This window comes from Accipiter gentilis, chromosome 28 (genome assembly GCF_929443795.1).
Source record: "Accipiter gentilis chromosome 28, bAccGen1.1, whole genome shotgun sequence".
NCBI classification, from domain to species: Eukaryota; Metazoa; Chordata; class Aves; order Accipitriformes; family Accipitridae; genus Astur; species Astur gentilis.
The window spans coordinates 20,393,488-20,413,654 of NC_064907.1; the positions used below are offsets into that span (position 1 = coordinate 20,393,488).

The 20,167-nt window shown below is 68.0% G+C and overlaps 4 protein-coding genes across 5 annotated transcripts; 3 read left to right on the forward strand and 1 right to left on the reverse strand.

Annotated features, from left to right (window-relative positions):
* Positions 1–54: 54 nt before the first annotated feature.
* TMED4 (transmembrane p24 trafficking protein 4) lies at positions 55–2,037 on the reverse strand (the record flags this gene model as incomplete). Its single annotated transcript, XM_049831588.1, has 5 exons — positions 55–403; positions 515–661; positions 777–902; positions 1,493–1,593; positions 1,842–2,037. Coding segments are annotated over 5 exons (720 nt in total), but the record flags the coding sequence as incomplete, so codon positions are not given.
* LOC126051643 (basic proline-rich protein-like) lies at positions 1,994–4,490 on the forward strand. 2 transcript variants are annotated; one of them, XM_049831139.1, is made up of 5 exons: positions 1,994–2,559; positions 2,787–2,847; positions 2,969–3,057; positions 3,149–3,273; positions 4,168–4,490. In XM_049831139.1, the coding sequence occupies exons 1-5, from the start codon at positions 2,058–2,060 to the stop codon at positions 4,375–4,377; spliced, it is 987 nt and encodes a 328-aa protein (XP_049687096.1). In that variant the 5' UTR covers positions 1,994–2,057; the 3' UTR covers positions 4,378–4,490. The 2 variants fall into 2 exon arrangements, with proteins under 2 accessions (XP_049687096.1, XP_049687095.1); XM_049831138.1 differs by having other exon boundaries at positions 1,994–2,847; positions 2,969–3,273.
* A 13-nt stretch (positions 4,491–4,503) lies between these two features.
* Positions 4,504–7,515, forward strand: LOC126051843 (interleukin-36 receptor antagonist protein-like). Its single transcript, XM_049831589.1, has 6 exons — positions 4,504–4,878; positions 5,365–5,401; positions 5,520–5,674; positions 6,238–6,393; positions 6,479–6,603; positions 7,231–7,515. The coding sequence occupies exons 1-6, from the start codon at positions 4,848–4,850 to the stop codon at positions 7,513–7,515; spliced, it is 789 nt and encodes a 262-aa protein (XP_049687546.1). The 5' UTR covers positions 4,504–4,847.
* Positions 7,516–9,670: 2,155 nt separating this feature from the next.
* On the forward strand, positions 9,671–19,116 carry LOC126051844 (PH and SEC7 domain-containing protein 4-like). The gene is made up of 15 exons (XM_049831590.1): positions 9,671–9,728; positions 10,917–12,800; positions 12,898–13,300; positions 13,651–13,980; positions 14,803–14,946; positions 15,045–15,125; positions 16,054–16,166; positions 16,392–16,450; positions 16,574–16,663; positions 16,773–16,816; positions 16,890–17,059; positions 17,461–17,731; positions 17,820–17,964; positions 18,047–18,190; positions 18,565–19,116. The coding sequence occupies exons 2-15, from the start codon at positions 11,018–11,020 to the stop codon at positions 18,817–18,819; spliced, it is 4,032 nt and encodes a 1,343-aa protein (XP_049687547.1). The 5' UTR covers positions 9,671–9,728; positions 10,917–11,017; the 3' UTR covers positions 18,820–19,116.
* Positions 19,117–20,167: the final 1,051 nt, after the last annotated feature.

The window sequence follows — 20,167 nt, forward strand, 5'->3', positions numbered from 1 at the left end:
AGCACCCCAGGCTCCCCCCGCCCCCCAAAAAAGCACCAACAAACTCCATCGGACCCCGAAAACCTTTATTTCCCCCCCCCAAACGCCACCGCGGGGGTCGGTCCCCACCCTCCCCGATGGCGGGCAGGGTCCCCCCGCACCCTTCACGTTTGCCCATCACCCCTGGGGTGCCAGCAGGGGTTCCCCCTCTGGGGGCTGTGGGACCCCCCCGGGGTGGGGGGGGGGGGGGTCCCGGTGGGGCGAGGGGGGGGGGCTACACCAGCTTTTTGGCCTCAAAGAAGCTCTTGAGGTGCCTCATCTGCCAAATGCCGGTGAGGATGAGGATGATGGTTTGGGCAATGGACCACCACAGCACCCGCTGGTTGGTGCTCTCGCTCGTCATGCGGAAACGCTCCTCCCGGTACTGTCGGTCAAAGAAACAAAAATAAATGGGGGGGAGCGTCATGGGGGTTTGGGGGGGGGAGAAAAAAGGGTTTTACACACACCCCCCCCCCCACTGGAGCCCCCTCCTCACCCGTTGGTAGTTTTGCTCCTTCTGGATCTGCTCGACCTGGTCGAGGAGCTGGCGGGCACGGAGCTGCAGCTCAGTCAGCTTGTCCTTTGCGGCGATTTCGGGGTAGTTGTTGGTGTGTTCACCCACCTGGATGTCCAGGTGCACCCGCTGCAGGACCAAGAAGTGGGACACACACATGTCAGCAGACCCCCGCTGCCGCTGACACCCCTTCCCCCGGTTTGGGGGGTGTCCCATCCCATCCCGTCCCCCCCGCCGCAATTACCAGTTTGCCACCGGCAAAGAGCGCCATGCGGGTGGAGTTGGAGTGGAGGCAGATCTGGTGCTCGCCCGGTGTGTGGGAGGTGAAGGTGAACCGTCCTTCAGAGCCGTACTGCCGCGACAGCACCACCTACGCCGGGATGCGGCCACCGTCACCCAGTGTCCACCCTGGGGCAGGGGGGGACACTGGGACAGCCCCCACGTCTCCCGTGGGCCCCCCAGTCCTGGCTGGTGGGTGCACCGTGCACCCCAGGGAACCCCTGCCCTTGCTGGGGGGACACACTGGGCACCCCAGGGACCCCACGCCCAGTCTGGTGGGCACCCAGGGACCACCTGCCCCAGCTGGAGGACACCCCATTTACCCCAGGACAGTGGGCACCCCAGGGAGCCCCTGCCTTGGCCGGAAGGCACCCCCAAAACCCCTCCCACCCAGCTAGCAGGCACCCCAGGGACTCCCCACCCAGGCTGACAAGCACCCCATGTGCTCCAAGGACCCCCCCCCCAGGCTGGCAGGCCCCCCGTGCACCCCAGGGACCCCCCCCACCCTATCTGACAGGCACCCCAAGGACCCCAAAGACACCCCCACCATGCTGGCGGGTGCCCCATGCACTCCAGGAACCCCCTACCCCAGCTGCTGGGTACCCCACATGCCCCAGGGCCCCAACCCCCTGCCTGATGGGTGCCCGACCCCCCCGGGGACCCCCGCCCCGGGACGCTCACCTTGCCGTCGGGGTCCTTCACTTCCACGTGCATGCCCAGCCCCGGGGTGGAGGGCAGGAACGACTCTGACTGTTTGTCCCACAGCTGCGTCCGGTAGTTCCCTGGGGGGGGGGGGGGGGGGGCGGGTAGCGGGTCGGAGCGGGCCCAGAACCCCCCGGTACCGCCCCCCCCTCACCCCTCCCGGTTCCTGCGAATCTCTCCTGCCCCTCCCCACGCCCGTCGTTCCTGGGGGAGCTCCCGGTCCTTCCCGCTGGTCCCTCCCGTTACCCCTGCAGGTGCCCGGTGGTCTCCTGGCTCCTTCCCCGCCCCCCCGCCTCAGCCCCCTGCCGGCCCCTCCCGCGCCCCGTACCGATGACCATGGTCTCATCCGGGATTTCTTCGATGAAGCAGCGCTTCTCGGTCTCGCCGATGTGGAAGTAGAGACCGTGGGCGCTCCAGGCCGCCAACACCACGGCGGCCAAAGCCGCCCGCAACGTCTCGCCGCCCGCCATGGCCCCTCTCCCTCCCCCGGCCCCGCCGGGGCGACACTGCGCATGCGCCGTGGTAGACCGCTAGCGCACCGCGCATGCGCCGCCCTCTCCCCGAACACACTGCGCATGCGCCGCCACCCTCTCCGCGCACACCGCGCATGCGCTACCCGCCGGCGGCCACTCACTGGTCCCCACGATACACCTACGGGTGCCCGCTGGGTTCCCGCCGGCGGCGGCCCGCGTTGGCTTCGCTGCGCATGCGCCGTCGCCACAGCGACACACGCGGGAGTGGAGCGCCCCCCCCGGTGGCGCAACGGGGAGGGCGCCGCGCCCCTGGCGCCGAGGTTGAGAGTTCGAGTCCCGCTTGGGCTAGTTCCGAGGGGTCCCGGTCACCCCCGGTCGTGTCCCGGTGTGCCCCCCCCGGAACGATCGGCCTCGGCTGTCGCCCCCCGCCGTGCCGAGTCCCCCGGCGGGGCGGAGCCAACCCCTCACACCCCGCCAGCGGTGTGGCAACACCACCGCCAACCTCCTTCCTTCCTTCCTTCCTTCCTCCCAGCCGCTGCCACAGGACTTGGCCGGGGTTGGGGGGTCCCATGGGTGAGCGGGTGATCGGGGACCCCCCCCCCATCCCGGGGAAGGACCCAGCGAGGCGGGAGGGGAAGCGGAACCGCGGGGACGATTGCGCCACCGGCAGCCCCCCGCCTCCGCAGGCTGGAAAATTCGGGAGGGGTTATAAAGGCGAGGGGGGCACGCGGGTGGCGGGGATCGGGGTGCCATGGCGTGCCAGCCCGCGCTCACCCTCGCCCTCCTCTTCCTCTGCGCAGAGGCCGAAGGCTTCGCCCTCTGCAACGCTCCCGCCCTGCAGACCAAAGTCTTCCAGTATCGGTAAGTCGGGTGGGGGGAGCACCCATGGGTGACACCTCGGTGCCAGGGGGAGTGGGGGGGGACACGGGACGTCAGGGTGCTGGGGCGGGCACCGCCGTCACCCACCGCTTGTCGCTGGCAGGATTTGGGACGTCAACCAGAAGTCACTTTACTTACGCAATGACCAGCTGGTGGCCGGGCACCTGCAAGGGGCCAACGCCGCCCTCGAAGGTGAGGTGGGGACACGGGGCGGGGGGACACACACGGACACACGCGTGTCGGGTCCGTCCTGACGGCCCCCTGTGTGTGTGTGTGTCCCCAGAGAGGGTGTTTTGGGTGCCCAACCGCGCCTTCGAGCCCGCCCGGCTGCCCATCATCCTGGGCATTCAGAATGGCACCCGCTGCCTGGCCAGCCCCCCCGCCAGCCAGCCCACCCTGCAGCTGCAGGTCAGGGGACACCGCGGGGACGGGGACACCAAAGGGATGGGGATGCCACAGGGATGGGGATGCCATGGGGACGGGGACGCCATGGGGATGGGGATGCTATGGGGACGGGGATGCCATGGGGACGGGGATGCCACAAGGACGGGGACACCAAAGGGATGAGGACACCACAGGGATGGGGATGCCATGGGGACAGGGACACCAAAGGGATGGGGACATGAAAGGGATGGGGACACCGTGGGGATGGGGATGTCACAGGGACAGGGACACCGTGGGGATGGGGACACCGTGGGGACAGGGACACCGTGGGGATGGGGACATGGGGATGTCACAGGGATGGAGACTTCATGGGGATGGGGACGCCACAGGCTCGGGGACACTGTGGGGATGGGGACACCGTGGGGATGGACACATGGGGATGTCACGGGGATGGAGACGTCATGGGGACAGGGACACCATGGGGATGGGGATGCCATGGGGACGGGGATGCCACAAGGATGGGGACACCACAGGGATGGGGATGCCATGGGGACAGGGACACCATGGGGATGGGGACGTGAAAGGGATGGGGATACCGTGGGGATGGGGATGTCACAGGGACAGGGACACCGTGGGGGTGGGGACACCGTGGGGATGGGGATGTCACAGGGACGGGGACACTGTGGGGATGGGGACACCGTGGGGATGGGGACATGGGGATGTCACGGGGATGGAGACGTCATGGGGACGGGGACGCCACAGGCTCGGGGACACCACGGGGACAGGGCACATGGGGATCACGGGGCTGGGGCATCGCAGGGATGGGGACACCACGGGGGACAGGGACACCGCAGGTGGCGCGGTCACCCTGTCTCCAGCCGGCCGCCGGTGACGTTCCGGCACCGGTCCCCACCGCAGGACGCCGACATCAGGGAGCTGCCCCGCGCCGGGGTGGCCTCGGCCGCCTTCACCTTCTTCCGCTCCTACAAGGACGGGCTGTGGCGCTTCGAGTCGGCCGCCAACCCCGGCTGGTTCCTCTGCACCTCGGCACGAGGCCACCAGCCCCTGGGGCTCTCCCGGCACCCCGATGCCACCCACCTCCTCGACTTCTACTTCCAGCTCTGCTGAACCCCCTCGTCCCCCGGGACGGTGACGTCCCCCACCGGGGCCTGCGACGTCCTCACCCCAGGGATGGTGACATCCCCCCCGGGATGGCGACATCCACCCGGGGACGGTGACGTCCTCCCCCTGGGGACGGCGACATCCCACCCTGGGAATAAAGATGTTTAGGACACCTTGGTCCCCGTGACGTGGGGGTGACAGCGAGGGATGGGGGGGGACAGGGCAGGGCAGAGCGAGCGGTGGCCCCCGGTGCCCGCGTCACCGCGGCGGGATGGCCGGTGTTGCGCCACCGGCTCGTTAGGGATGGGGACGGGACGTCCCCAAGAGGGGTGACGCAGCTGGCGGGGCTGCCCCGTAGCCGGGTGCCTCCCAGATTCGGCCCCTTTCCCGGATTTCACCCGGCGCACCCCAACCGCCGCCGGCACGGGCATGGCGTGGCACGGCACGGCGGGGATGGGGCACGCGGGACTGTGGGGATGGCGCAGACGGGCACCGGGGAGGGACAAGGTACGTGGGACCACGGGGACCGGGCACCGCGGGGACGGGGTGCAGGGGCCATCCCAGCCATGGTGACCACGGGCATGATGGGGGGGGGAACACGGGGGACAGCGGGACCAAGTGGTGTTTCACCATCGCTCCGCGTCCCCGTCACCTTCCTCCTGCCCAGCCCAGCTCACTCCCGTACAATTACCTGGGCGGGGTCTGCCCCCACCACCCCGCCCGGCCCTATAAGAGCCGCTGTCACCCGGCGGGGGGACACACACACACACAACCCAGAGGACACGGGACAGGATTTCCGAAGCTGACGGATTTGCAGGTATCGCTGGGGACAGGGACAACCTGGGTCCTATGTGAGCGATGTTCTGAGGGCGTTCACTCTGGAGCCTACTGACAACCGGGAGCTTATTGGCAACTGGGAGACAAGGTGCATTAGGGGGGATCCCCCACCCACATCACCCGTGTCACCTACACGCTACCCTTTCTCTCGCGCAGGCTTGGCCATGTCCCGCGTGTCCAGACCTGCCTTCAGGTGAGCGGTGACAGGGTGGCGATGGGGTTGTCCCTCCCCTCATGCTCGGGGCTTGAGTCACCTGGTGTGGCGCCCGCCCTCACCCCTCTCTCCCCATTCCGCCCCCCCCGGGCTGCAGCAGGGCCGAGGGTCCTGAGGGACACCCGCAGCAGTCCCAGCCCCTTGGGCACCCGCTGGGTGTCGCGGCGGGGCTGAGCACGGGGACCGGAGAGACGGCGGAGTCTGTCATCGACCCGGACATGGTGGCCTTGTTCGAGGATTTCCTGGGGAAAGGTAGTGCCCGGTGGGCATGGGGGCCCTCTCCCCACGTGTCCCCCGTGCCTCCACCTGCCCCCTCCGTGTTCCCGTCCCCATGTCCCTGTGTCACGTCCCCCATCCGCACGTCCCTGTGGTGCCCACACGTCCCCATGATGCCCGCGGTCCCCACCCATGTCCCCACGCGCCCCTGTGCCTCTGTTCCCGGTCCCCACGTGCTCATCACACCCGTGTACCCCATCCCCGTGTTCCCATGTCCCTGTGTCCCCTAACCCCACATGCCTGTGACGCCCACGTGTCCCCGTGTCCCCACGGGTCCATCACACCCGTGTCGCCCATCCCCACGTCCCCGTGTCCCCGTGATGCCCACATGTCCCCACGCACCTGTGCCGCCCCCTCTGCCCCCTCCCCGTGTCCCCCGTCCCCATGTCCCCCATCCCCACGTGCCGATCACCCCTGTGTGCCCCATCCCCACGTCCCCGTGTCCCCCAGCCCCACATCCCTGGGACGCCCCCCCCGCATCCCCACGTGCCCATGACGCCCCGTGTGTCCCCTCCCCGTGTCCCCACGTCCCCTGGCAGAGGTCTCGGAGGAGACGACGATATCCTCGGCGGGGCTGAATCCCCTGGCAAAGCCCTACCACTACGTGGTGCGGGACACGGAGCAGAATGGGCTCTGCCTGCACAACGGGCACCTGGTGGCCACCAGCCTGCAGGGTGCCAACGCCGCCCAGGAAGGTGGGTGCCCTGGGTGGGGAGGGGGTGGCACCCATGGCCACCCATGGGTGCTCCCACCCAACCCATCCGCCCCATCTCCTCGTAGAACCTATCAGCGTGGTGCCCAACCAGTACCTGGAGCGCCGGCGCTGTCCCCTCATCGTGGGCATCCGTGGCGGCACCCAGGCCCTCTCCTGCGGCACCGGTCCCGAGCCCCAGCTGAAGCTGGAGGTGAGCACGGGGCGGGCGTCATGGCGGGGGGTGGGTCAACTCAAGGTAGGCAACCCAAGGTGGGGCGCCCTGGGGTGGCGGGGACCTAAAGGTGGGTCAACCCAAGGTAGATGACCCAAGGTGGGGTCACCCTGGGGTGGTGGGGACCCAAAGGTGGGTCAACCCAAGGTAGATGACCCAAGGTGGGGTCACCCTGGGGTGGTGGGGACCCAAAGGTGGGTCAACCCAAGGTAGATGACCCAAGGTGGGGGCGCCCTGGGGTGTTGGGGACCCAAAGGTGGGTCAACCCAAGGTAGATGACCCAAGGTGGGGGTGCCCTGGGGTGTTGGGGACCTAAAGGTGGGTCAACTCAAGGTAGGCAACCCAAGGTGGGGGCACCCAGAGGTGGGTCGACCCAAGGTGGGGGCACCCTCGGGTGGGGCATCCCAAGGTGGATCAACTCAAGGTGGGCAATCTCAGGTGGTGGCACCCTAAGATGGTGTCATCCCCAGATGGTGTCACCCTGAGGTGGTGTCACCTGGAGGTGGGGGTTCCCCAGGGCGTTGTCGCCTACCTGGAGGTGGGCGTCCCTTGAGATGGTGGCACCTGGAGATGGTGTCCCAGCGGTGACCCCCCCTCCCATGACAGGAGGTGGGGCTGCTGGACCTGTTCTCGCGGGGGGCCGAGGCCACCCCCTACACCTTCTACAAGACCTTCGGTGGCTCCACGCACACCTTCGAGGCTGCCGCCTTCCCCGGGCACTTCCTCAGCACCACCCAGGGGCAGGGGGAGGCGCTGTCCCTGGCCCCCCCCCCCCGCCGTCACCAGCTTCTACCTGCTCCGCAAGTGACGGCGGCACCCGTGGGTGACGGCGGCACCCGTGGGTGGGGGTGTCGTCCCACCATCAGTCCCCCCCCAGGGTGGGGGGAATAAAGCGATGGCGTTTGTCTCAGCTTGTGGTGTGGGGTTTGGGGCCAGGGAGGGGGGGCAGGATCAGGCCCCATGGGGCAGGATCGGACTCAGCAGGGCAGGATTGGGCCATGGGGGGGCAGAATCGGGCCCCGTGGGGCGGGATCGGGCTATGGGGAGGGCAGGATCAGGCTGGGGGGGGGGCAGGATGGATCCCCGTGGGGCAGGATCAGGCTGGGGGGGGGGGCAGGATGGATCCCCGTGGGGCAGGATCAGGCTGGGGGGGGGCAGGATGGATCCCCGTGGGGCAGGATCAGGCTGGGGGGGGGCAGGATGGATCCCCGTGGGGCAGGATCAGGCTGGGGGGGGGGCAGGATGGATCCCCGTGGGGCAGGATCAGGCTGGGGGGGGGGCAGGATGGATCCCCGTGGGGCAGGATCAGGCTGGGGGGGGGCAGGATGGATCCCCGTGGGGCAGGATCAGGCTGGGGGGGGGGGGGCAGGATGGATCCCCGTGGGGCAGGATCAGGCTGGGGGGGGGCAGGATGGATCCCCGTGGGGCAGGATCAGGCTGGGGGGGGGGGCAGGATGGATCCCCGTGGGGCAGGATCAGGCTGGGGGGGGGGCAGGATGGATCCCCGTGGGGCAGGATCAGGCTGGGGGGGGGGCAGGATGGATCCCCGTGGGGCAGGATCAGGCTGGGGGGGGGGGCAGGATGGATCCCCGTGGGGCAGGATCAGGCTGGGGGGGGGGCAGGATGGATCCCCGTGGGGCAGGATCAGGCTGGGGGGGGGGGCAGGATGGATCCCCGTGGGGCAGGATCAGGCTGGGGGGGGGGGGCAGGATGGATCCCCGTGGGGCAGGATCAGGCTGGGGGGGGGGGCAGGATGGATCCCCGTGGGGCAGGATCAGGCTGGGGGGGGGGCAGGATGGATCCCCGTGGGGAGGAGGAGGGGCCTGCCACGCCGAGGGGGCGTGGGCCCTCACCGCGGGGCGTGACCGGGGGCGGGTTTGTGTGCTGCCTTGCCCCGCCCCCCGCCGGGAGGGGAGGGGCGGAGGAAGGGGGCGGGTCCGGCGGTGGACACGCCCCGCGCCGCGCGCCGGCAGTGCCGGTAAGGGGAGGGAGGGGAGCGGGGGGGGGGGCGGCCGGGGGGTCCCCACGGCCCGGGGGGGGACGCGCGGGGTCCTCTTGGGGCCCCCCCAATAGCTCTCAGTGCTTCCCAGGGCTGACCTCCCCCCCCGGCCCTGGAGGGTCCCCCGAGACTTGAGGGTCCCCCCAAAACCCCTTGGGACCCCCCCAGCGGGGACCCCCCCATAACTCTGGGGGTCCCCCGTGGCCCCTGAGGGTTCCCCACGGCTCCTCTGGAACCCCCACAGGTCTCTGGGTGCGCCCCGTGGGGTCCCCCACACTCCGTTGGGGTCCCGCAACCATTGGGGTCCCCACCCCCAGAGCCCCTCCATAACCCCATAAACCTTTGCCCCCCCCCCCCGAACCCCCTTAGGAGCCTTTGGGGTTCCCACCCCTTGGGGCCCCCCCGAGCCCCCTCATAACCCTTTGGGTACCCCCGGACCCCTTGGGGTCCCCCCTGCCTCGGTGCGGGGGGGGGGAGGGCATTTGGGGGGAGGGGGTGCCGGGTTTGGGGGGGGGTCCCACCAGGGTGTCCTCCCCACAGTGCACAGGCAGCACCCACTTTGGGGCGCACCCCCCCCGGCCTCATCAGGGACACCCCCCCCCCCCCCCCCCCAAAATACAGGCAGCACCCACTGCTGGGTGCAAGACCCCCCCCCCTCCTTGATTTGGGGACCCCCCCCAGTGCTGCAAGAAGCCTCACCCTTGAGTGCTTCTCCCCCCCCCCCCCACTCGGGACAGGGGCTCTGGCGTGGGGAGGGGGTCAAGGGTGGGTGAGCCGTGACCCCCCCCATGACGGTGGTGGCTTCTCTGATGGCTGCTATGGGGTTGTGCTCCGCAGCGGCCTACGCGGGACGGAGGCGTGGGGCGCGGCGTGGGGTGCGGGGTGGGGTGCAGCCCCCCCCCCCCCGAGCTGGGGGGGTCGTTGGGGTTCTCTTCCCCCCCTTCCCATCCCCCTTTCCTGCCCCGGCGGGGCCGGAAGCCGGCGGCGGTGGCGGTGACGTGGGTGACGTGGGGGCCGTGACGTGGGGGCCGTGGGGTGACGCGGGGGACGGGGACGGGGTGCGGGTGCTGGGGTGCGGGTGCTCGGCCCCCACCCCTGCCCGGAGGTGCCCACCCTGACCCCCTCCCTCCCCTGGCCCCCCCAAGTTCTCCTTCCTCCTCCTCCTCCTTCCTCCTTCCATCCCTCCTTCCTCCTCTGATCCCTCCCTCCTTCCTCCTCCGTCCCTTCCTCCTTCCCTCTCCCCCGCCTCCCTCCCTGCCTCCTCCCTCCATCCCTCCATCCTCCCTCCATCCCCGCTTCCTCCACCCTTCCCTCCCTTCCCTCCTCCTCCTCCCCTCTCTCCCTCCCCCCCCTTCCTCCTTCCTTCCTCCCTCCCTTCCTCCCTCTCTCCCTCCTTTCTCCATTCTTCCTTCCCTCCCTTCCTCTCTCCTTCCTCCCTCCTTCCTTCATCCCTCCCTGCTCCCTACCTCCTTCCTTCCCTTCCTGCCTCCTTCCTCCATCCTTCCCTTCCTTCCTTCCCTTCCTGCCTCCTTCCTCTGTCCTTCCTCCAACCTTCCCTCCTTCCTTCCCCTCCTTCCTCCAACCTTCCCTCCTTCCTTCCCCTCCTTCCTCCATCCTTCCCTCCTTCCTTCCCTTCCTGCCTCCTTCCTCCATCCTTCCCTTCCTTCCTTCCCTTCCTGCCTCCTTCCTCTGTCCTTCCTCCAACCTTCCCTCCTTCCTTCCCCTCCTTCCTCCAACCTTCCCTCCTTCCTTCCCCTCCTTCCTCCATCCTTCCCTCCTTCCTTCCCTTCCTGCCTCCTTCCTCCATCCTTCCCTTCCTTCCTTCCCTTCCTGCCTCCTTCCTCTGTCCTTCCTCCAACCTTCCCTCCTTCCTTCCCCTCCTTCCTCCATCCTTCCCTCCTTCCTTCCCTTCCTGCCTCCTTCCTCCATCCTTCCCTTCCTTCCTCCATCCTTCCTTCCCTTCCTTTCTCCATCCTCCCTCCTTCCCTCCTTCCTTCCTCTCCTTCCTCCATCCTTCCCTTCCTTCCTCCATCCTTCCTTCCCTTCCTTCCTCCATCCTCCCTCCTTCCCTCCTTCCTTCCTCTCCTTCCTCCAACCTTCCCTCCTTCCTTCCTTTCCTCCCTCCTTCCTCCCTCCTTCCTTCCTTTCCTTCCCTTCCTTCCTTCCTCCCTCCATCCTCCTTCCTCCCCTTCCTTCCTCCCTCCTTCCCTTCCTCCCTCCCTCCTTCTTCCCTCCCTCCCCTGGTGCAGGGACCCCCCCCACCCACCCCCGTCTCCTCCTGCTCCCCCCACAGGCCCTGACCCACGGCCATGGGGCCGGGCAGCGGGACGCCGGGCAGGACAGGCAGCTGCCCGTACGCGGCGGGCAGGCAGCCATAGCGGCGGGCACCGTGCCATGGAGCCGGCGGGCACCACCACCACCACCACCACCACCGCCGCCGCCACCGCCGCCGTCACCGCCGCCGCCGCCGGGGTCCTGGCGGCGCAGGACGCCATCGTCTTCTCGGGGACGGGTGCCGAAGGGGTGACCCCCGCCACCGCGGCACCCACCGCGGCACCCGCCGGCACCGACGTCTTCTGGGCCAGCCTGGTGCGAGCCCAGCTCTGCGTCCAGGAGCTGCAGGGAGCCATCGAGGAGCGGCCGGACGGCGACGACCGCGACCGAACGTCCCGGGACATCTGGCACCAGGGCCACGGGGCTGCCGCCGCCGCCGCGGCGCCGAGCGTCTCGCGCTGGTGTCGCGGTCTTGGCTCTACGGGGGAGAGCATCTCGCACCAGCACGTGCCCGCGGATGGGAGCGTCTCGCCCGAGTTCGTGCCCGCGGACGGGAGCAGCTCGCATGAGCGCCGAGGCCTCGGATCCACGTACGAGAACTTCTTCCACGCGTCCACGGGTGGGAGCATCTCACAAGAGCACCGTGGCCACGAGCCCACAGATGGGAGCATCTCGCCCAGGTCCACGCCCGTGGATGAGAGCATCTTCCGCAAGCACCCAGGCCATGGATCCACACACGAGAGCGTCTTCCGTGTGCCCACGGATGGGACCGTCTCGCCCAAGTCCGTGCCCGTGGGTGGGAGCATCTTCCACGAGCACCAAGGCTGTGGAATCGCATATGAGAGCATCTCACACGTGTCCATGGGTGGGAGCGTCTCAAACGAGCACCGTGGCCGCGTGCCTACAGATGGCAACGTCTCGCCCAGGTCGATGTCCGTGGATGGGAGCATCTCGCCCGTGTCCGTGCCCACGGATGAGACCGGCTTGCAGGAGCATGTGCCGATAGATGGCACCAACTCGTCCAAGTCCACACCCATGGATGAGACCAACTCAACCAAGTCTGTGCCCACGGATGGGAGCATCTCGCGTCAACCTGCGCCAAAGGATGGGACCATCTCATCCGAGTCCGTGCCCACGGATGGGAGCATCTCGCGTCGACATGTGCCGAAGGATGGGAGCATCTCACCTAAGTCTGTGCCCATGGCTTGGAGCGTCTCGCCCAAGTCCATACCCATGGATGGGACCATCTCGCCCAAGTCCGTGCCCATGGATTGGAGCATCTCGCCCGAGTCTGTGCCCGTGGATGGGAGCATCTCACAGGAGCACGTGCCCATGGATGGGAGCATCTTGCCCGAGTCCGTGCCCACGGATGGATCCATCTCGCCGGAGGACGTTCCTATGGGTGGGCGCATCTCGCCCAAGGCTCTGACCGTGGATTGGACCATCTCGCCCAAGTCGGTGCCCACGGATGGGAGCATCCCACCGGCGCACGTGCCCGTGGACGGGAGCATCTCGCCTGAGCTCACACCCGCGGGTGGGACCACCTCGCCCAAGCGCTGGAACCCCGAACGCGACGAAGAGGAAGAGGAGGAGGACAACGAAGATGACGACGGCTGCTCTTCCCGGGAGGAAGACGCCGAGGAAGAGGAAGATCTGGAGGAGGAGGAGCCCCACTTCCACACCAACCCCCTCTTCCAGAGCCGGGTGCTGGCACCCACGGGTGCCCACCGTGTGCCCCTCTACCGGCCCCACGGTGCCACCCTGCAGCCGCTGCTCATCACCGAGGGGGACGACGGCACGGGGGGCACCGGGGGGACACCGGGGTGTCCCCCCCCCACCAGCACCCCCCCACCCCTTGGGTGCCGCCCGGCAGGACAGGACGTTGGCAGCACCATGGAGCAGGGTGAGTGCGGGGACCCCCCAACCTTGGGTTTTTTTTGGGGGGGGGGGGGCACTAATGCTGATGGGGCCCCCCCCGGCTCTGTCTTCTCCCCCCCCAGGACCCCCCCGACCCCCAGGCCTGACGCTCTCCGACCCCCCGGATCTGCCCCTGGGATCTGGGACCCCCCCCAGATCCCTACGGCTGCAGCCAGAATGGGGGTACTGGGACCCCCCCGGGCCCCTGGCCCCACTGGAGCTTACCCCACAGGGGGGTGACCAGGACCCCCCCAGCCCTGGTTACCCCCCAGGTGTGGCCCCCGGAGGGGGAGACCAGGATCTGTCCCTCCCCAGGCCCCTGACCCCCCCAAAGCCACCCCTGGGAGGGGGGTACCGGACCCCCCTAGCCCCCCCAGATTTGCCCCAAGGAGGGGGATACCAGAAAACCCCAACCCGCCCGTATCAGCCCATGGGAGGGGGGTACCAGCCCCCCCCCAGTCCCCCAACCCCCCTCGATTTCCCCCCGCCCCCCCCCAGCCCCCCGTATCAGCCCATGGGAGGGGGGTACCAGCCCCCCCCCAGTCCCCCAACCCCCCTCGATTTCCCCCAGCCCCCCCCCCAGCCCCCCGTATCAGCCCATGGGAGGGGGGTACCAGCCCCCCCCCAGTCCCCCAAACCCCCTTGTTTTCCCCCAGCCCCCCCCCCAGCCCCCCGTATCAGCCCATGGGAGGGGGGTACCAGCCCCCCCCCAGACCCCCAACCCCCCTCGATTTCCCCCAGCCCCTCCCCAGCCCCCCGTATCAGCCCATGGGAGGGGGGTACCAGCCCCCCCCCAGTCCCCCAAACCCCCTTGTTTTCCCCCAGCCCCCCCCCAGCCCCCCATATCAGCCCATAGGAGGGGGGTACCACCCCCCCCCCAATCCCCTGCCCCCCCCGGACTACCCCCAGCCCCCCTCCCCACTCTCCTCCCTGCCACCGCGGGGCCCCCCAGGACTGGGGGTTATCAAGGGGGCCTGGGGGGGCCCCCCCGTGCCAGGACACGGCTGTGCCTGGCTGTTGGCGTCCCCAGACGCTTCCTGCCCGGGGGGGGAAGTGGTGCAGGGCCCCCCCCTCCCCGCCACCCCATCACCGCACCCCACCATGGAGGAGCTGCCCCCCGAGATGGGCGAGGAGCCCCCGCCGGACCCCCCCGCCAGCACCCATGGGTGAGGGACACCGGCACCGGCCATGTGGCCTCCCCAGCACCCTCAGTTCCACGTGGGCGTCCCCCCCCTTTTCCTCTCTCCCCCCCCGTCCCGTCCTAAAGCCCTCTCTGTCCCTCCCAGACCCCCCCCATCCATCTGCCCCCCCAAACCCTCTCCCAGCCCCTCTGCATACCCCCGCCAGACCCCTGTCTGTGCCCGCTGACCCCCCTCTCTCTGTCTGCCCCCCCCCACACCCACCGATCCCCCAGACCCCTGTCTGTCCCCCCCGGACCCCCATCTGCCCCCCATCCCCATCCACGCCCCCCCAGAACCCTGTCTGCTCCCCCAACCCCCCCCCCCCCCCAGCCCCCAAATCCTGTCTGTCTGTCTGCCCCCCAGACTTCCATCCGTCCGTCCATCCCTCCCGGAACCCCCAATCCCCCTCTCCACCCCCCCCATTCCCTCCCCCCAAGCCTCCCTCATCCCCCCATTGCCCCCCAAACCCCTCCATCCCCCCCCAAGCCCCCCCATCCCCTCCCAGAGCCGGACCAGCCAGCAGGGCAGAGTTAAGGGGATCCCCCCCAGCACTGGCTGACCCCCCCCAAATCCCTGTCTGCTCTGTCCATCTGTCCCTCAACCACCCCCCAGACCCCTGTCCACCCCCCCAAGACCCCTTCCACCCCCCCAGACCCCCTCCATCCCCCCCCCGACCCCCCATTCCTTCCTCCCATCCCACTCCCACAGCCACACCAGCCAGACAGCGGGGCAGAGTTAAGGGGACACCCCCCCCCCCCAGCACTGTCTGACCCCCCCACCTCGTTGTTGTCCCCCCCCCCCCCCCAGGTGCCCGCCGGGGGGGTCAGCGATGACACCGGCGCTGGCAAACGGGGGACAGGGACGACGGGGGGAGGCGCAGCGTTTGGCCGCCCGCCTCTTCCACCTCGACGGCTTCAAGAAGTCCCAGGTGGCCGCGTTCCTCCGCAAAAAGTAAGGATGGGGGGGACACACACACGCACCCCCACCCTTTGGGGGGGGTCCCCTGGGTTTGGGGACACCCCCTCAAGCTCATGTCGTGTCTCCCCCAGCAATGATTTCAGCGGGATGGTGGCCCAGGAGTACCTGGACTTCTTCCAGTTTGGTGGCCAGACGCTGGACCAGGCGCTCAGGTAGTGATGGGAGGGGGCTTGGTTTTTTTTCTTTGGGGGGGGGGGGAAGGTATACCACCACCCCCCAGTCGATAGCATGGCTGGCATCTGCAGGCGGGGGAGAGATGGGGCTCTTGGAGCTTTGGGGGAGGAGGGATTTAGGATGGTTTGGGGGCTGTTGGGGTCTTGGGGGGCGCAGATTTGGGGTTTGCTGGGGTCCAGGAAGGCAGATTTGGGGTGTTTTGGGGCCGGGGGGGGGGGCAAATTCAGGGTGTTTTGTGGCTGGGGGGGGAAATTTGGCATATTTTGGGGCCAGGAGGGGCAGATTTGGGGTGTTTTGGGGCGGGGGGGGGGCAAATTCAGGGTGTTTTGTGGCGGGGGGGGGGAAATTTGGCATATTTTGGGGCCAGGAGGGGCAGATTTGGGGTGTTTTGGGTTCTGGGAGAAGATTTGGGGTCTCAGATTTGTGGGGTTTTGGCATCCAGGGAGGAAATTTGGGGTGTTTTGGGGCTGGGGGGCAGATTTGGGGGCTTTCAGCCTCTCTTGGGGTCTAGGAGGGTAATTTTGGGGTCTGTCAGGGTCTACAGAGACTGATGTGGGGGCTGTCTGCCTTGGGGGGGGCAGTTGTGGAGTAATTTGGGGTCCATCAGGGTGCTGGGATGGGGGGAGGCACAACAGCAGGGTCTGCTGGAGCCTGGGGGGTGGATCTGAACTCTTTTGGGGTCCTGGGGGAGGGTCTGTAGGTTTGGGGGAGGGCAGATTTGGGGTCTATAGGATTGGGGGAGGAAGATTTGGGATCTACCAGGCTCTAGATGGGGGAAGATTTGGGATCTGCGGGGAGTGGATTATAGGGGTAGGGGGGCAGCCAGCATCTGGGGAGGGGTTCCTGGGGGGGGGGGGGATTAGGTGTTTTGGGGGGTCCCGCTGCCATCATGGGGGGGACCCCCAGGTCCTTCCTGCAGGCGCTGGTGCTGACGGGCGAGACGCAGGAGCGCGAGCGCATCCTCGGCCACTTCTCCCGGCGTTACCATCGCTGCAACCCCGGTGCCTTCCCCTCGCCGGGTGAGACCCTGCGAGGGAGGGGGGAGCACCCCTAGGGCCCCCCCCATACACCACCAGATCCTCCCCCCGCACCAACCCCAAACCGTGCCTCAGTTTCCCCACCCATCCCCTCCCAGTGCTTTGGGGCATCCCCAGCTGCACCCACTGGGGTTCACGGTGACGGGTGTCCTCACCTGGGGGGGGGATGACACCCCCACCCTGACCCCCCCCCGTGCCCCCCGCCAGATGCCGTGCACTCCCTGACGTGTGCCATCATGTTGCTGAACACCGACCTCCACGGGCAGGTAAGGAAAAGGGGAGGACCCCAAAAATCCACACCCTGCATTTTTGGGGTGCTTTGGGGGGGGGTGCAAAATTATGGATGGGGGGGTCGAGGGGGCACCCATACACCCACCCTGTTCCCACAGCGCCTCGGCCGTGCCATGACCAGTGCCGAATTTGTGGCCAACCTGAGCGGGATGATGGACGGGCAGGATTTCCCCAGGGAGCAGCTGAAGGTATTTTAAGGGGGGGGGGGGGGGGTGTGGTTTGTGAGGCTGGAAAAGGGTGGGGGGGCACCCCCCTGGACCCTCCCTGAACCCCACTTTCCCCCCCCCCTCCCCGCAGGCTCTATACAGCTCCATCCGCAATGAGAAGCTGGCATGGGCAGAGTGAGTATGGGGTTATTGGGGGGGGGGGGGAATACAGGGTGGGGGGCACCCCGTGATGCTCAGCACCCCGTAGGGATGAGGAGGAAGAGGAGGAGGAAGAGATGACAGTGGGGGGCAGCCTGGCCCCCCCTGGCTGTAAGAAGAGCAACCCTTTCCTGGACCTGCCGGGGGGGTCCGGGGCTGTCACCTACCGCCGGGGCTGGCTGGCCAGGAAGGTGCTGGCCGAGGCTGATGGCAAGAAAAGTGAGTGGGGGGGGACTTGGGGGGGGGGGGGGATTTGGGGTGTTTTGGGGCAGATTTGGGGGCTGCTGGGACTGGGGGGGGGTGTCAGATCTGGGGTGGGGTGGGGGCAGGTTTGGGGTCTGTTGGGACCCAAGAGGTATTTTGGGGTTGGGGGGGGCAGATCTGGGGGCTCTCAGCCTCTCTTGGGGCCCAGAAGGGTAATTTTGGGGTCTGTTGGGGTCTACGGAGGCAGATTTGGGGCTGCCCATCTCTGGGGGCAGACATGTGGGGCCATTTGGGGTCCATCGGGGTCTGGGGTGCAATACCAAGGCCTACTGGAGCTGAGGAGTGGGGTGTCTCATTTTTGGGGAGGGTGTCTTTTGGGGTCCAACCATGCCCCAAAACTTCTCCCTCCCTTTCAGCGCCGTGGGGCAGACGAGGCTGGAAACCCTTCCAGGCTGTGCTAAAGGGGACAGTCCTCTACTTCCTCAAACCTGGGGGGCGAACGGGGGTCCCCCGCCGTCCCCCCGAGCCGGGACCCTTCCCAACCCCCCAGGAGGAGGAAGGACCCGAGGCCGAAGAGCCCCTGGGGGTCCACCACGCCTTGGCCGAGCGCGCCAGCAAATACACCAAGCGCCCCAACGTCTTCCGACTGCAGACGGCCGACTGGCGCGTCTTCCTCTTCCAAGCCCCGTGAGTACCCCCCTCCCCCCCCGCCGGGAGGGGATAGAGACGTCCCCAAGGGTGATGACATCACCCACGACCTCATCTGTCACGGTAGGACATCGGAGGAGATGTTCTCCTGGATCTCCCGCATCAACTTGGTGGCCGCCCTCTTCTCCTCTCCCCCCTTCCCCGCCGCCGTCGGTTCCCAACGCCGCTTCGTCCGCCCCATCCTCCCCGCCGCCCCCAGCCGCGTCCCCCCGGTGAGCCCCCGCTGTCGGGATGGGGTGGGTGTCACCCATGGGTGCCCACCGTCACCCACCCCAACCTTCTCCCCGTGGGCAGGAGGAGCAGCACCGCTCCCACGAGGAGTGGATGGAGCGGGTGGCCCAGGAGCTCTTCGAGCACCAACGCAACCTCCCCGAAAAGCGGGGGCGAGCCCGCGACCTGGACGAGTACCGCCTGAAGAAGGAGTATCTCCTCTACGAGGTGGGGCAGATCGATTCCTCATTAATTTCATTATATGGGACACCCGGGAACGTGGGGGACGTTGGGGGCGTCCCCATGGTGGTGGCTCATCTCCATCCTTACCTTCCCGATGGGAGAGGTGCCGCTATGGGACATGGGGGACACTGAGGACATGGGGACGTCCCCATGGTGGTGGCTCACCGTCCTTATCTTCCCCACGGCACAGACGCCACTATGGGACATGGGGGACGTCCCCACGGTGGTGGCTCATTTCCAGCCTCATCTTCCCAACGGGAGAGGTGCCACTATGGGACAAGGACACTGAGGACATTGGGGACACCAGGGACATCCCCATGGCTGTTGCTCACCTCCATCCTTATCTTCCTCCCCGGCAGAGACGTCGCTATGAGACCTACGTGCAGGTGCTGGAGACGTGGATCAACGCCGGCGCCCAGGACCTGGAAGGGTGGGAAGCCCAAGCGGGACCAGTGGTGGCCCCCCCGGACCCCCCCACCCTGACCAAAGCCCACTCCAGCCCCTCGCTGGTCCCCGAGCCCCCCATCGCCCCCACCGTCCGCGTCAAAAGGAACATCTCCGAGCGCCGGACGGTGAGGAAGATTGTCCCCAAACGCAACAAGAACCTGCTGTGATGGACATGGGGGGGGGACATGTGGGGATATTTGGGGGGGCACCCCCCCACACCCTGGTACGAGGTTCCTTCGGGCACCACCAGTATTGAGCCAACCTGGGGGAGGGGGGGCTTGGGATTAAGAATAGGGAAACTCAGGGAGAACACCCTCCCCCCCTCCAAAAAAAAAGGGATGGAGGGGGTTGGGGGGGGTGTCGCAGCCCCCCCCCCCCAGCCCCCCCCAAAGCGTTGCCGCTGCACCCCCTCCCCGCGTCCGCTGCCTGCTGCTCTCTGTCGTGCAATAAAGGTGTGTGTCCCACCGCTGCCACCCCCGTGTTCCCAAAACACCCGGGGGGGGCATAGGGTCGGGGGGGGACACACACGGCAGTGGCCTCTGTCCTCACCCCGGTAGGGCTGGAGAACGGCTGGGGGGTGGGGGGGTGATTGGTGACCCTGGGAAGTGACAGTATATACGTTACCTGGCTGTGTCACCTATAGGTTGACACCCCCCGCCCCCCAGCACCCATGGGTATGCACCCACCATCTGCAGGGACCAGCCCCCCCCCCCCCCCAAGCACCCACAGGCACACAACCCCACGGCCACCAGCACGCATCCGAAATCACCCAGCGCCGCCTGGGCTGCCTTCCTTTGAAAGGGGGGGGCTATGGAATCCAGACATCAGCCCCCCCCCACCGGCAGGGACCCCCCCCAACATCAGAAGACAATCCCCCCCCCCCCCCCGCCTCCCCCGGACAGGGACGACCCCCCTCCTCTCCGGCCATTTGGGGGTGGTGGCAAAGGCTGGGGAGGGGTCCTGGGGGGGGGAGGGGGGGGCAGAATGGACCTCCTGGCCCTCAGTATCCCCCCCCACTGCCTTTCCCCCCCCCCAATTGCATCCCAAATCCCAGCCTTGTGCGATTGGGACAGAGTGGGGCGAAGCCACCAACCCCATCCCACCCTGCCACCCCTGTCCCCAAATCTTCAGTGGGGACATTTTGACCCCCCCACCCCCAAGGGGACATTTCAGGGCCATAACCCCCCCCCCCCCCCAGGGCTGATTTGTGCCAATGGCCACAGCACTGTCCCCCTCTTCCCCCCAAAATCCCACCAGAGCAGCATCTATGAACCCCAAAACACCCAGGATGGGGACAAGGCACCCCCCCACCACCCACACCCTGTGGGGGGGCCCCTCCCTCACCCACCAGCAGCCAAAAGATACCGCCCAGGAGCAGCCGCACGTGCCGACCCGGAGCCACAGCACCAACAAACCCAAAACAGAGGGAAAAAAATTTTTCCCAAAAAAAATTCTTTACATGGGACAAGCGGGTCCTAGCCCCGGAGCTCACCCTCGTTAAAGGGCTAATTAACG